This window comes from Berghia stephanieae, chromosome 1 (assembly GCF_034508935.2).
Source record: "Berghia stephanieae isolate SIO BIC M18660-M18661 chromosome 1, UCSD_Bste_1.3, whole genome shotgun sequence".
Taxonomy (NCBI): Eukaryota; Metazoa; Mollusca; class Gastropoda; order Nudibranchia; family Aeolidiidae; genus Berghia; species Berghia stephanieae.
The window spans coordinates 37,729,517-37,744,516 of NC_088360.1; the positions used below are offsets into that span (position 1 = coordinate 37,729,517).

Below are 15,000 nucleotides of genomic sequence, written 5' to 3' on the forward strand. Positions count from 1 at the left end.
CACGGAAGTTTCGGGTTCAACCCGGTCTTTAGCCAGTAACAAAAACAATTAAAACATAAACAAATCACACTTAGGTGAATTTATGTTTCTATTGATTTTGTTATTAGCTGAAGAAGTGTTTTGAGCCCGAAACGTTTCTTGCTCTGTATTTTGTTCTTTTTTAAAGCTGTTATATCCATTTATTCTTATTATCTTTCAAGAGTAGTGAGTAGTTACGATGTCACTTGATTGTTATGGATTAATCATTAGTATTTCCTTTTCATCTTGACAGCCGGACGAACAGTCCCAACTTACTACGAGCCGTCAGATTGGGTATTCAACTGGCTCTTGTTATCCACTGGATGGCTTGTCTCTATTATATGATCTCTATGGTATGTACGAATTAACTTCATTGGATGGCTTGTTCCTATTATATGATCTCTATGATATGTAAGAATTAACTTCATTGAATGGCTCGTCTCTATTATATTATGATCTATCTCTATGGTATGTACGAATTAACTTCATTGGATGGCTTGTTCTATTATATGATCTCAATGATATGTACGAATTAATTCATTGGATGGCTCGTCTCTATTCTATCTCTATGGTATGTACGAATCTACTTCATTGGATGGCTTGTTTCTATTATGTGATCTCTATGATATGTACGAATTAACTTCATTGGATGACTTGTCTCTATTATATTATGATCTATCTCTATGGTATGTACGAATTAACTTGAAATTATTGCGATCCCTTTTAAATTGCGGGGCTATGTGGTCTAGTGGTATAACTCTCACCTTAGGACAGGAAGGTTCAGGGTTCGAGTCCCTCTCTTAGCCACGCATTGTTGGTGAGTCTTTAGAAAACGCTCTTTACTCACATTATCTCACCGTACTCATGTGTAAAATGAGTACCTGACCGTTAACCGTTGTCTGTGTTGTCTCGCCTTGTCTCGTTCTACATATTGTATTGCTGATGGCTAAGGATCCCTTGTAAAGCGCTTTTTAGCACGTTTAATGGTCATTCCTCTGTATATATGATTACGTTTTTTGTTGGTTTTGTTTTTAGTTTGTATGAAGCTATGGATTCTAAATGTAGTGAACAAGAATTTATTCAACGGCTCAAACTAAAACAAAGCATGTAACAATAAACAATTGTGACCCACTGTCTCAAAACAGTGTTATGTCGTATTATGATATTAAGGCTGAACCAAAATATAAAGGTTGAGTAAAGTTTATATATTTTATTTAGTAGAATGAATATCATGGTTTCATTAAATGCTTTAACCCAAACTTTCATATCTATATTCATTTTAAATTTAGATTCCATTTTTTTAGCATTTGTTTCATTCCTACATAATACCAGTTTGACACGGTTGGTCACATTTGTGCTCATACCGACGTGTACAAAATAGCAGGTCTGATAGCCGAACGCAATTGTGGGTTTGCTTTAGTAATGTCGAAATGGACAATATGTGCGTTGGTTCGAGAGTATTTCCATAACAAAAATTAACCCATGACAATTTAGGTTATCAGGCCTGCAAATAGGTACACGTTGCTCATACCAGTAAAGTAACTCAATTAATTTGAAATCTCTCAGCCACGAGAGACTCATAATATCAAAAAGGATGCATGAAGAATAGTTTGACCCCGAAACATTCCGTGCATATTACATAATGCATACTATTTCACTCATTTTGAATCTGCAGCAATAAGCTTTGCCTGGTAGGTCTTTGATGTTTAATGATGTCATCAATATATAATAATAAGGTTACTAAGAAACACAGATTTCATAATGAGGTTAACACAACACAAATAGAATTATAACTTAATTTGCTAATCTAAGCTCAGGATATTGATCTTGTTTTGTTATTTTGTTGTACGAGTATGGTAAATATACAAAGGCGGACTGATAAATATGTACCGTTTTGTTATAACTTGTTTTTTTTTAATAACACATACAAACATAGTACATGAAATCTTAGAACCTCAGCTACGTATCGTACCATTTGTTTTTCCACACAATTACCACCACGAACAACACAGAGCTGCCAAAGCCAAGCTAGTTGCCGCATGCCGTCAGCGAAGAATCACGGTGATTTTGCTCGGCATTGTCGACGAACATCTGCCACTACATCCAAATCACTGTTTTAGCGGTTTCCTTTCAGATACTTCTTGAGCTCGGGGAACAAGAAATAGTCAGATGGGACAAGATCCTGGGTTTTGTAGGGTCGAAAGTTTGAACGGAATTAATGCGTCTTGGGATTGACGATTAGTGTGTGGTCGCCCATTGTCATGTTGCAATATCGAATCTCTACCACCTCGAACCCGTGCGAGTCTATTTTTGAGGGCTCGTAGAGTTGAAACATATTGTTCAGAGTTCACAGTTTTTGCCCAAGTTCAAAAATTCCATGTGAACTATGCCTTCCATGTCTCAGAAAATAATATGAATAAGACGTTTCTCGCAGAGACAATGACTTTGAATTTTCTTGGACTTGAAGGAGATATATGCCTGTACTCCATTAACTGCACTTTGGTTTCCGGGTCGTAGTGGTGGACCCAGATCCATCACCAGTCACGACTTTCTGCAGAAAAGCCTCTTCTCACTTGTCATATCGTTTCAAATGTTGAGTACAAATTTCTTTTCTCCTCTCTTTTATTTCTGAAGTTAGGTGTCTTGAGATCCATCGTGCAGAGACTTCTCTGCAACCCAAGAGAGACATCATGATAGGTGAACCCGTTCTTTTGAAATTCCGACTTCATCAGAGATATCTGTTTATTTTACCCTTTGATTTGCCCTAATTATACAGTCAATTGTTCCTTGTATCGGATTCAGAAAGGCCTGTCTGCAGAATGGTCAACCTGGTCGCTTGCGTTCAAACACTTTTGTCTCTGTTTGGAGATCACCTTTGAAAATTCTAGCCCACTTTCGATCAGCGCCATAAGTAATACACATATCACCATTAACGGTCTTCATTGTTTGATAGATGTTTGCTGAGCAGCATCCTTTAGCTGTTAGGAATTGAATAACAGAGCGCTGTTTGGCTAGAAGTTTATTATGTGTCACCATTTTCTCAACCGCGTTGTCTTGGAAAGGTTGCTACGTCACTCAATTATGAGCCCAAATGACGTCACATGAATTAGTTGTTGTATATGAGTGTAGAATTATAGTTTGAGAGTGTGTGTGTGAGATATTTCATGAATATACATGAAATACAGTTTGATTTACGGGCAAACAGTATTTATATATCAGCCCACCCTCATATGTATAGATTAAATTGGCATTAACTCTCGTAAGAATATTACTTATTTTTTCTCATGAAAATAACAATAAAGATTGAAAAGATCTTGCGAAACCAATAACATGATCAAGGGCTATATTTCCATGATATTTGATTTGAAATATTCTTTCTCTCACATAATTAAAAGTGTCCATAGAAGTTAATCTAGAAAAACAGTACGATGGAATACAAATTTATCTGATTTTAGACTTCACATCCATTTTATTCATAATTATTTTGATTTTAATCCACAGTACGAAGGACTCGGTTCGTCTGAATGGACTTACCCATCTGATCCTGAGTATCGTGATTTCCAAAGGTAGGAAATTACTTAATCAAGTCAAAGTAACAACTTAGGGCACAGGCACTAGTGTAAGATAGAAATCTGATAGGTTATAATGCAGTGTCAAACAGAGCATAAAAAAACAAGGGGGGTGGGGGGAGCATCCCCCCCAAAAAATTGACCTGATTTGAACATCCGACATCCTGATTACTTCCAGTTCATACACATATTTTGAGTTATGTATTATTGAGAATATTTATCAAAACGATGTTGTTATTATTTAAAGCGATCAATTAGGCAATTTATAAATTTAAGCAAATTTATAAAACTAACCCGATCAAATTTATAAATAAGATAGACAGTATCACATTTTTAGACTACGATCGGGACACAATCGCCTGAAACAAACATACAAAAGATCTTCAAAATAGAATAAACAGGCACATGCCATTGTGGGGAAGAAGAGGAAGATGCCTGCCATCTTCTTCAGATCCCATGATGATGATAATGAAGAAAATGATGATGATGATGATGATGGTGATGATGATGATGATGATGATGATGATGATGATGATGATGATTAATTCATGAAATAAATATCTTTATAATTTCTACTACAATGTTGATTTAACATAGACTATATAATCCTCAGCCTCAATCTAATACTACATGCTGAGTTGAGCCAGCTGCTGAACATTAAATATTAATTCAAAATTGTATTGTCTAGAGTTTGATTGATCGGATAGAAGAAAGTTTGTCGTCTATCACTGTACCGCCAATAATATTTAATTAAGAAGGATTGATCACATTTGTGTAGTATTGAATTATTCAAATCGAATTGTTTCTTTTCAGGAAATACATTGTGTGCATGTACTGGTCAATTATGACTCTCACGACGATCGGGGAAAGGCCATCTCCCGTCACAAGTTTGGTAAATAGACATTCCTTACTATATCATGGAACACACTTAACAGTTTTTTTTTCAGATTCGTGGAAATGCTTCTCGTAATGTTGAACGAATATTGCAGCATAGTGAATATTTAAGATGTGAATTATAATGATCGGTCCTGTTATATTTTTCTCTGTATTTGCCCCAGTTGACCGTGATGAATAAGTTTTTATCATTAAATTGCTTTATTTGTGTTTTATGAGTAGAAAATTGAATTATAATAATTGGAGGTATTGTTTATGTTCAAACTTTTTATTTCTTTTGTTTTTCATCGATTCATCTCCGACTACATTCCTAATTTCTTTTCATTTTTTAAATATTTTAGTTTGTTTGTGCCTTCGCAATTATTACTTCATTGTTACTTGAGACTTTTTGAAAACGTAGTCTATAAATACTTACTAATTTTTCCTTATGTGCACTTTTTACAGGAATACATCTTCACTGGTCTGACATTTCTGATTGGAGTATTTGTGTTTGCTGCGGTAGTTGGGAATGTGGGAGACGTCATTAGCAACATGAATGCTGCACGAAGAGATTTTCAGAACAGGTATGACGACAAAACTGAGGGTCCCTATGGATCAGTTGGTAAAGCACTCGACGAACTTTTGTGGTATCGTTGATGGCAGTCTGCATAACTGAAATAAAGTGTAAATCCAATAATTGAATGTACCTTCTATCACTTTTAGCACTTTGTTGCATAGGTCTGTCATTGAAAATGTCAGTGTGGGGAGGTAACATATCTGCGAGTGGCAAGCAGATTATTCCCAGGTCTAAAGGCGCCAATTCTTTTTACTGCTATGACTCTTTGTTGTGGAAATGTTTCCTTCGTTTCATCAAAGATTATTGACGACTCTTCCAACCCTTTGTCCAAACAAACTAAACCATCACAGAGATGTTGTTGGGTGATATTTCTTTGCAAGAAAATTATAAACATCACTCATATCTTCCTTGCTTCTGGCATCGTGCTGCGACAACAAACCAACCAATGCAGTCTGTAATAATATTTATAGTATTAAACATATTACTTCCGTCTTTTACTTTCAAAATGTATTATATTATTATTGTCATCTGTCCTTATCGATAAAAAGGCATAAGGAGTTCTTTTTTCATCTTTTATAATCTTTTAGATTTACAATTTCTTGCAATACACACCATAAATAATGCATAATAATATAATTGTGTACATCAATATTAATATCATCGATGTGTATTTATAACAGTACTTTATAGATTTATGTAAAACAATAATTTGATTGCCTGTCCATTCATCCTTGAATTTATTGACACAATTTCTTTTTGAAATAGTAAAGTTTATTCATTTTTTGTTGTGTAAAATTGATGTTGACATCTCGGTACACCAAACACTGAACATCAAAAAGATGTTTAATGGAAAAGATATGATTGATGAAATCTTTTATTTTATATTTCCGCTGCACAGAATGGACCAAATCAAGTTTTATCTTAACCACCGTCAGGTTCCAGATGTACTACAGACCCGGATTAAAAGATGGGCGGAATATACATGGGACAGGTTTGTGATGAGACATATTACTTTGATTAACTTACGACAAAAATCTTTCCATTTTAATTCTATTATAGTGTAATCTTAAATAGTGTTAAACTAATATTCTGTGGCAGCAGTGATAAGTTATCATACTGACCTCACCGGAGGTTGCTTTAAAAAACAGAAACATGAAGGTCTTTACTTGAAGCACATTTACCATCTAAATTTACTCAGTGCGATTTCCCTACGCTACGTTTTCACTTAGATGGTATTGGAAAATAATTTGTTCATGTTATACGGTACATTTTGACTTTTGGTCTTTATAACCGCGTTATTTCCCCAATTTAGCACTTTTCCAATGTTTGTTACTTTCTTTTATTATTTTATTGAATAGACGGGATTACTCCATGTAATGTCCAATACAGGATGGAAAGTATGGCATTAATAAAAGATAGGTGTGAGTAAAAAGTGAGCACTGTTTATTGTCTCTTGCTGTTTACGAATCTCAATAGTAAAAATACATATTTTCATCGATGTTTTATTACATTACACTATTGAAATTCATGAATACGTAATAACCAAAAAAAAAATTTTTAACCTAGAACAAAGGCAGTTGATGAACCCAGTGTCTTACAGTGGCTCCCAGAGAGGCTTCGTACCGAGGTGGCCATATATGTTCATCTATCTGTTCTGAAAAAGGTGAGCTCTCACTCCATAATGAAAAGATTACATAATGTTACATGTCGTTAGCATTGCTTCATTTTATGGTGAGGAGAATACATTGAATAGTGGGATTTAAAGATTGCTTACACTAGATTCATAATGTGATAATTTGAAATTGAGATTTATGTTATTTATTATTCCCCACATTTCTAGATAATAAAGAGTGGAAGTTATCACGTGCAATGTAATTGGAATTGGCAGTGTTGATAAATTTTTCGAAAAATATTTGGTGACATGTTCAAATACGTTGTGACATAATTCATCTAAATGTTTTTTAAACATTATATAGAGGCTAAGACGCCTTTTAGATTTCTTTATTCTGTTTTCTTCTCATGGCCGAGCATTATTTTTCATCTTATCTACATCATCTTTCTACATTCTTCGGGCCTTAATCAAACCAGTTTCGTCATTTACTGATTTAAATTATGTCACCTCTTTTTATAAATGTCGATTAAGAAATCCTATTAAAATTTAAAATGCTCTAACATGCAAAAGACGTTTCTTAAAATTAAAATAAAATATATAAAGAATGTTAACTTGTAAAGTGTAGATTTTCAAGTTTCATTATTCATGATTTGTAAACAGGTTTCTATATTTGATGACTGTGAAGAGGGTCTTTTAAGGGAGCTAGTCTTGAAATTGAAGCCACAGATTTATTCACCTGGAGACTACATCTGTAGAATTGGTGAAATTGGTATGTCATGAATTTTTTATCAACATGTAATAGATTTGTTGTCATTAAAATGTTTAATATATGCAACGATCATTCTTGGTATATGTAAACTTTAACCTTTTGACAGATTACTCTAAAATTTGTACAATTGATTTTCTAATAAATATTATATAACTGTGGTGTAATGTAATTTGTAATGATGACATAAAATTTAAAAAGCAGGATGCCAGAATCGTTCATTGTTGCCTATTGTATGCGTTCTTGCTCAACATCAAATCTGTTGTTCTCTGACATAAAACAAAACAAAACACGCATCTAAAATTTCTTCGTGAAGTCCTCAGATTTGAGAGTATGTGAGCGTGTGTGTTTCTGTGTGTGTGTGTGTGTGCGCGCGCGCGCGCGCGTTTGTGTGTGTGTGTGTGTGTGTTTGTGTGAGAGTAAGTGTACCCTCTTTTTTTTTCAAAATTTGAATATAGACGGAGCTGCAAAGATTTTATGGAATTAAAAAGACAAGCGTGGAAACTTATTCAAATTTCACAGGGTTTTTGTTTTGTTTTGTTTGTTTGTTTTTTTTTGTTTTTTGTTTTTTTAATTTGAGTTTTCACGCAAGATGCGCTCATTAATTATTTTCAGGTCGTGAGATGTATATAATCAACCATGGTCAAGTTGAGATATTGTTTCCAGACGTGGATACAGGGGCCATGCGTCAAGTTGCTGTCATGAACCCAGGGAACTTCTTCGGGGAGATCAGTCTCCTCAAACTGGACGATGGGCAAAATAAGTAAGTAAGGCGTGATGATTGTAACCTGTCAACAATGTAACAATGATAAAGTTCACAATAAAATCAGACATTTAACAACGACTTATTTTCATAAGCTTTACTCAGTGTGCGGTTATGTGGTCTTGGGGTTTGACACTCGCTTTCGGATCGGAACATCCTGGGTTCGAGCTTCGCTCGGCGCATGGTTGAGTCCTTGGAAAAGGCTCTTTACTCACATTCCCTTGCCGTATTCAGCTTGTAAAACGAGTATCAGGCCCTTAACAGCGTTGTCTCTGCCGCAAAAAAATTGTAAGATCTTCTAACAGGCGTCATGTCTCGTTCTACATGTTACGTATTGCTGTTGGTCATGGACCCTTTGTAAAGCGCTTTGAGCAGGGTTAGTGGATATTGCACTTTATAAAAGCTCAAGTTTTACACAGACTTGGTACTTCGAAGTTTTAGATTTTATTTTTAGACTCTCCGTAAACCTAGCGGTAAATGGGTATCTGAGCATACTGGAACAGACCACGTGAAGTCCAAGGTTTGAAAGTATTTGACAAGACAAATTAATATCATTTTAATCGATCGATATTTGAAGGACATGTTTTCTAGCCAAAATTTTGAAAATGTCTAGAGCACGGCAGTACGTAGATCTTGCAAAAAAAGTGGTTTGTGATTGACCTAGATTTTTCTTATTGACAATTCTTACTCACAATACAGAAACCAGAATAATACCAGCTCTGAGCATTTAATAGCTTTGGATTAGTATTTTTCGTTTTCAGAAATTAAAGAATATCTTTAATCTATAATGTATTTGCTTTGTAATTTTATATAATTTTGCTTCAACTTTTCTGACGACCTTTTAATCGTAAAATACGACCTAGAGCAATAATTGATAGAGTAAACAATAAATATCCAATAACATTTTAAAACTTTTATTGTATTGATTTTAATCAGTCTAAAAGACTAAAATGAGTCGAACCTGAAAGTAAAATGGAGAGATAAATGTATGTGCCTGGATACCCTAGGTGTATGTAATCATGACGTCTAATAATAGAAATCTGAATCAAGGTTTGACTCGTAATTTGTATGAAAACATGAAAAGTCAGCTGTGTTGAGTATGAATCTTCATATTATTTTCTACCCCAAAATTAAAAAAAAAAAATGAAAGCTACATTTTAAAAAAAATCAAAATACCTACCAACCAGAAAGTATTGCATCTATCATTTAGCTAACACTATGAATTGAAAATCTAATAATTACCTAAAATGTAAAGCAGATTGGGATCAGCAGCATGTTGATAGTTAAATGAGTTTTTCCTTCCGCCAATTTAACTCTCTCCTTAGGACCATTTTCAGAATTTTCCCAAAATGGCAGGCTTACCCAGCAGAAAATAATGGATTTTTAAAACTCAAACGATCTCTCTTCAAAACAACTGTATGTTCTTATTAATTAAACAAAGATCATTGTGATGTACAAAATAAGTCTGAATAAGAAAAAATGTATATTGTGTCGTAACAAAATGTGACGATTTTTCTGTAGGTGGTAAGGAGAGGGTTAAAATAAAATAGAAATGTTTGTTTGGTCTCTAAAAATATGTATGAATCTCCTTCCAGACGTACGGCAGATGTCCGATCAATAGGGTTCTCTGAACTCCTCTGTCTGTCAAGAAGAGACTTAATGGTGGTAAGTTTGAATCCACATGATCGACCATTAAGCTAAATAGCTCGTCAAGACTCGTGTGTGAAGTAGTACCTTGTAATAGGCAACAAGAATTTGTGATAGTCGGGGTCTGGACACAGCATTTATTATATTATGGCTTTCGTTGAAATGATAAAAACAGTTTCCAGGTTTATACTATATATATTGTAGTCCAGCTTGAAAAAAACTAAATAAGCGAGCTGTTTACCCTCTCTTTTCAGACTTTAAAAAATAAATTTAAAATTGAGAAGTTTTTCCTTTAAAAAAACAAACAATTTATTTCTGGAGTATGATTAAACTAAATATACGATGAAACATTGAGCAAGGTAAATAATATATAGATCCCTTCATAAAGTGTCCTACTGAGCACAAATAAAAATGTCTTTATGAGGAGATGTCTTTGTAAACATGCTAAATCACATCCATCCATTGGAAATCTTATATTCTTCAGAGAAAAATGGAAGTTTCAGAGTACTCAGGGGATCGTTCTATCAGACAAACATGACACGTATTTAAGTCACTGAGTAAACGATTAAAAAATAGCTTTATCTGAAAGTCGAGTCCTAATATGTGTGCTGCATTCCACGTAACCTCCTCATAACCTCCTTTTTTTTCTCTCTCTCATTTATTCTTGTCATAATTCAGGCTTTGACCGAGTACCCCGAGGCAAAGAGAATACTCGAGGAACACGCACGCGAAAGGTGACTATTTTAAAGACATTTTTCACACGATTGATTTCAGTTTTTGTTGTGATGGTTCCTTTTAATTCATTTTTGTATCTATTTACGCTTCATTGTCTTTTGTTTGTATTTTCTTTCTTTTCTTTTCCTTTTCTTTAAATTTGCTTTTACCCTCTTTTATTTTATTTTATTTTATTTATTTTGCTTTGTTTATTTTTCTCTTAATCCTTTTTTGCTGATGTTCCCGTCAGAATCAGAATTCTATTTTTCTATTTAAATGAAAAATTGAGCCCTTTGTTTTTTTTTCTTTTATTACAACCCACTATAAAACATACTAAAAATTAAAATAAAGTATATTTCTTTACTCCCTATGGTTTAAAATAGTGCATTTAACCAATTGACGTTGTTTGTTGTTCATTTCAAGATTTCATCAGACTAGGAGACACACTGGAAGCGTGGGAGAAAGTTCTGGCAATTCATCGAGAGAATCTGTAACGTCCACTCCAAACTCCCCCATGTCTGCCAAACAGTTATTTGCCACGGTGATGAAAAAAGAAGGTTTTGGCAACCTCCTGAAACGTAAAGGTAACAGTAGAAGCCTAAACTTACCAATACTTTCTGATCAAGAGTTAAGAATATGGCTACATTTGTACTTGTGTATAAACAAGCAGATTATGATTATTATCTTACTGTGTCAGCGTATCCGGTATCCCGTTTTTTGGGAAATAGTCCTCGATTCGGGCCACGGTAATTCTGGTTCCTTTCTCGCTTTGTCCAAGGGCCATGTCAATGCCTAACTTTCTCTAACGCATAGCCTGATACTTGACAAAAAAATCGTCCTTGGTGGGGTTCTTTGACCTCCCATAGTAGGCAGGGAGGCACTTACTGTGTCTTCTATCTCCCTACATGTGTTTTCTGTCTTTGTCTTGGAAAGATTATTTGGTTTTGTCCTCGCCCTGGCAGGATACCCTGGCTGGGAGGGAAACAGTCAAATCTATAGTTGGAGTTTTGGGAGATGATATTTTTTGTTTTGTAAATCATCTCTCTATTATATACTGTATTATGTTTTGTTTACATATTATATATCAGAACTAGAACGGCATGAACCATTTATAGATACAAATACATTCTGTGGTACCCCTTTAGACAAGTTCCAACCAGTTTCACCTAGTTCCATAAACGAGTTGATAAAAAAGCCCCCATTAAATCCTGCGACCTTGATCCCCTACCAGCACAGCTTTTGGCCAGCTCCATGGATACATTATTACCATCCATTACATCAATCATAAATACATCCATACTGACTGGCGAAGTTCCATCGTGCTTTAAAAGTGCCCTCGTCAAACCACTTCTGAAGAAACCATCATTGGACCACAATATATTAAACAATTATCGTCCTGTATCAAATTTACCTTTTTTGTCAAAACTTTTGGAGAAGGTAGTTCTTACTCAATTAACATCTCATCTTAAGAACAACAGTTTGGAACAACCCTTTCAGTCGGCCTACAAACATCAACACAGTGCTGAACCGGCGCTTCTTAAAATCTTTAATGACTTGTTATGTAATGCTGATGCTAACAATATCAATGTATTATGCCTTTTAGATCTTTCAGCTGCCTTTGACACCATTGACCATGACATTTTGTTAAGAAGACTAGAAAATACGTTCGGCATAAAAGGAATTGCCCTTAAATGGTTTACATCATATTTACAGGATCGATGGCAGACTGTCGTGGTGAATGGTGTTCAGTCAGAAGAAGTTTTACTAAATTTTGGAGTGCCACAAGGCTCTGTTCTTGGCCCTGTCCTTATTACTGTATATATGCAGCCCCTTTCTAGTGTGATATCCAGATTCAATCTGAGTTATCATTGTTATGCAGATGATACGCAAATATATGACTCAGCGCCCCTTAGCAATTTACAGTTCTTAATACAACGAATTACCAGCTGTTTTAATGAGATTAAATCTTGGATGTACCACAATAAGTTAAAATTAAATGATAGTAAAACTGAGATTTTAATGTGTGGAAGGCCGAGTATCCTTAAACAGGCAAGTAAATTACCTATTACTCTCGGAAATAGCACAATAGAATTTTCAAATAAAGCAAAAAACCTTGGCGTCATCATTGATAAAGATCTTTCCATGACAAGCCACGTGAATAACACCATACAATCTATGTACATAGAAATGAAAAAATAAGCAAAATTCGTAATTTAATACCGAAGCATATAGCAGAACTTTTAATTAATTCCCTGGTTTTATCTAACTTGGACTATTGTAACTCCCTTTGGACGAGTTTAGCTAAAGACAAAATTAACAAACTTCAGGTTGCTCAAAATAACGCAGCCAGGCTCATTGTACGCAATAACAAAAAATACCCGTGAGAAACTCGTCTTCTCCGTGAGTTACATTGGCTTCCTGTGGGAAAAAAAGTTGCCTATAAGATTTGTACTGTTGTCTACAAATCCCTGAGCACGAACAGTCCCTCCTATATTAAAGACCTTCTACACATATATGTCCCCAATAGAAACTTGAGGTCAAGCAATGACCAATCAATCCTTGTCAAACCTAAGCCATTCCGTAAAATAGGTGAACAGTCTTTTCAATTTTCGGCCCCCCATTTTTGGAACTCTCTCCCATCACACGTGAGATGCTCGGACTCGTTGACAACGTTCAAATCTCGCTTAAAGTTTTATCTTTTTACGTCATAATGTTGCAATATTATTTTCATATTTTGTTGTTGTTAAATTGAATTCGTATCACGTTTCCTTCACACTTGTCTCACTGTAATTTGTTTTGTTTTATATCACTGTAAAGCGCTTAGACCCTGTGACAACGGGGTAAAGCACTATATAAATGCCATTTATTATTATTATTATTATTATTATTATTATTATTATTATTATTATTATTATTATTATTATTATATTATTATTATTATTATTATTATTATTATTATTATTATTATTATTATTATTATTATTTATTATTATTATTATTATTATTATTATTATTATTATTTACGAAGTGTAAACATTTGAGTATATTCCTTTTAGTGGGGAACTGTGCTTGTGTCTGGATGAGACTTTTAGGTGATCTCAAACTATGTGCTTTGATTGTGTGCTCTTGGAATCTACATCTGTTTCCTATTTGAACCAATTCCCTTTTGTCTAACCTTTTCATGGGGGCTTTAATTGTAATTCTAGAACTTTTTACTATACCATATTATTCCTTTTTACTTGCGCTGATATGACCTGAATGTATTGAAGCGCCGTAAAACCCTTAAAAATAAACGAAAACAAAACAAAAATTCGCCACAATGCTCGACGAAGAATACCGTCAGCAGGGGTGCTTTGTCTCAGTAGATTTGGACAAATCGGATTATATCTAATTTTTTGATTAATTTATTTTGATAAAAAAAATCAAGTCCTCTAATAAGGGGAATAAATGCAACAAGTCTGAGAACACCCAAAATGCCCGAAATCGCTTGAGGCAAAGTCACTCCCAAAAGCAAAGTCACCCCACTTAACAATACATAAAGTAAATAGTATTTTTCATTAAAATAACAAACATTGTCATATATCACATTTAGTGTACAGTTGCATACATCTCATCTTTTGCTTTCTTTTGGTGATAGTCCCCATATAAAATAGTAAAAGTAGTCCTTCAGAGCCACGAGGCCCGTGGAGCCGGATTTTATAGGAAGTTAGTCTATCTGCTCTACTTTCCACCAGATCTAACAGTCCAGGTACACAATCCCTGCTGACTGGGCAGGGGAAGGGTTTACAAAAATCTCGACTACACCCGGAATCGATATTGATCCCTTTTTTATGTGAAGCGAGTGTCCTACCAACTGACCTTTGGGACCCCCAGTCATATTGTACTGTAACATTATTTTTGCAAACTCGGGATAGGAGTTAAAGATCGCTTCGGATATTCGCTTAACGTTTTCCAACCATTATTTTGTGGTAAATTGTAGTCCTATTATAGCTATAAAGTCCCAAGAGCCAGAGTACATTGCGCTTTAGGGCTAACCCACACCGGAGACTGACTCCAACGACCCGGAACTGCCGTCCTCAGCCGTCTTCCGGATAAAGACGTCGGACACGGACAAAATACTAAGAATAAAGAGGAGAGCGCTCGGCCTATCTATACCAAGCACCTAAAATACGGCAGAGGTCGTCGGGTGCTTGTTATGGGTAGTTCTAGCGGCTCTTCTCTTTATTTTTAGTATTTTGTCCGTGCCCGACGTCTTTATCCGGAAGACGGCAGAGGACGGCTGTGCCGGGTCATCGGAGTCAGTGGCCGGTGTGGGTTAGCCCTTATCCAGTTTTAAATGGACATTAACAATGGCTTTCTACTCTTTAGATAGGGGGCCAGATTTAACGGTTTAAGCTAACTAATCACAACTAAGCGGACATGATAACGATACGTATTGAATTGTAAGCTTCAATTTATTAG

At 34.9% G+C, this 15,000-nt stretch overlaps 1 protein-coding gene across 6 annotated transcripts in view; it reads left to right on the forward strand.

Annotated features, from left to right (window-relative positions):
- LOC144973771 (uncharacterized) overlaps positions 1-15,000 on the forward strand; it is an 87,040-nt gene that overhangs the window by 56,672 nt on the left and 15,368 nt on the right. For all 6 annotated transcript variants that reach the window (XM_078916686.1, XM_078916692.1, XM_078916697.1 and 3 more), the window contains 11 exons: positions 272-371; positions 3,520-3,584; positions 4,401-4,479; positions 4,926-5,044; positions 5,936-6,028; positions 6,604-6,700; positions 7,310-7,418; positions 8,031-8,178; positions 9,774-9,843; positions 10,504-10,559; positions 10,963-11,123. In XM_078916686.1, coding sequence (XP_078772812.1) covers positions 272-371; positions 3,520-3,584; positions 4,401-4,479; positions 4,926-5,044; positions 5,936-6,028; positions 6,604-6,700; positions 7,310-7,418; positions 8,031-8,178; positions 9,774-9,843; positions 10,504-10,559; positions 10,963-11,123 — 1,097 coding nt within the window. The remainder of the gene's footprint in view (positions 1-271; positions 372-3,519; positions 3,585-4,400; positions 4,480-4,925; positions 5,045-5,935; positions 6,029-6,603; positions 6,701-7,309; positions 7,419-8,030; positions 8,179-9,773; positions 9,844-10,503; positions 10,560-10,962; positions 11,124-15,000) is intronic.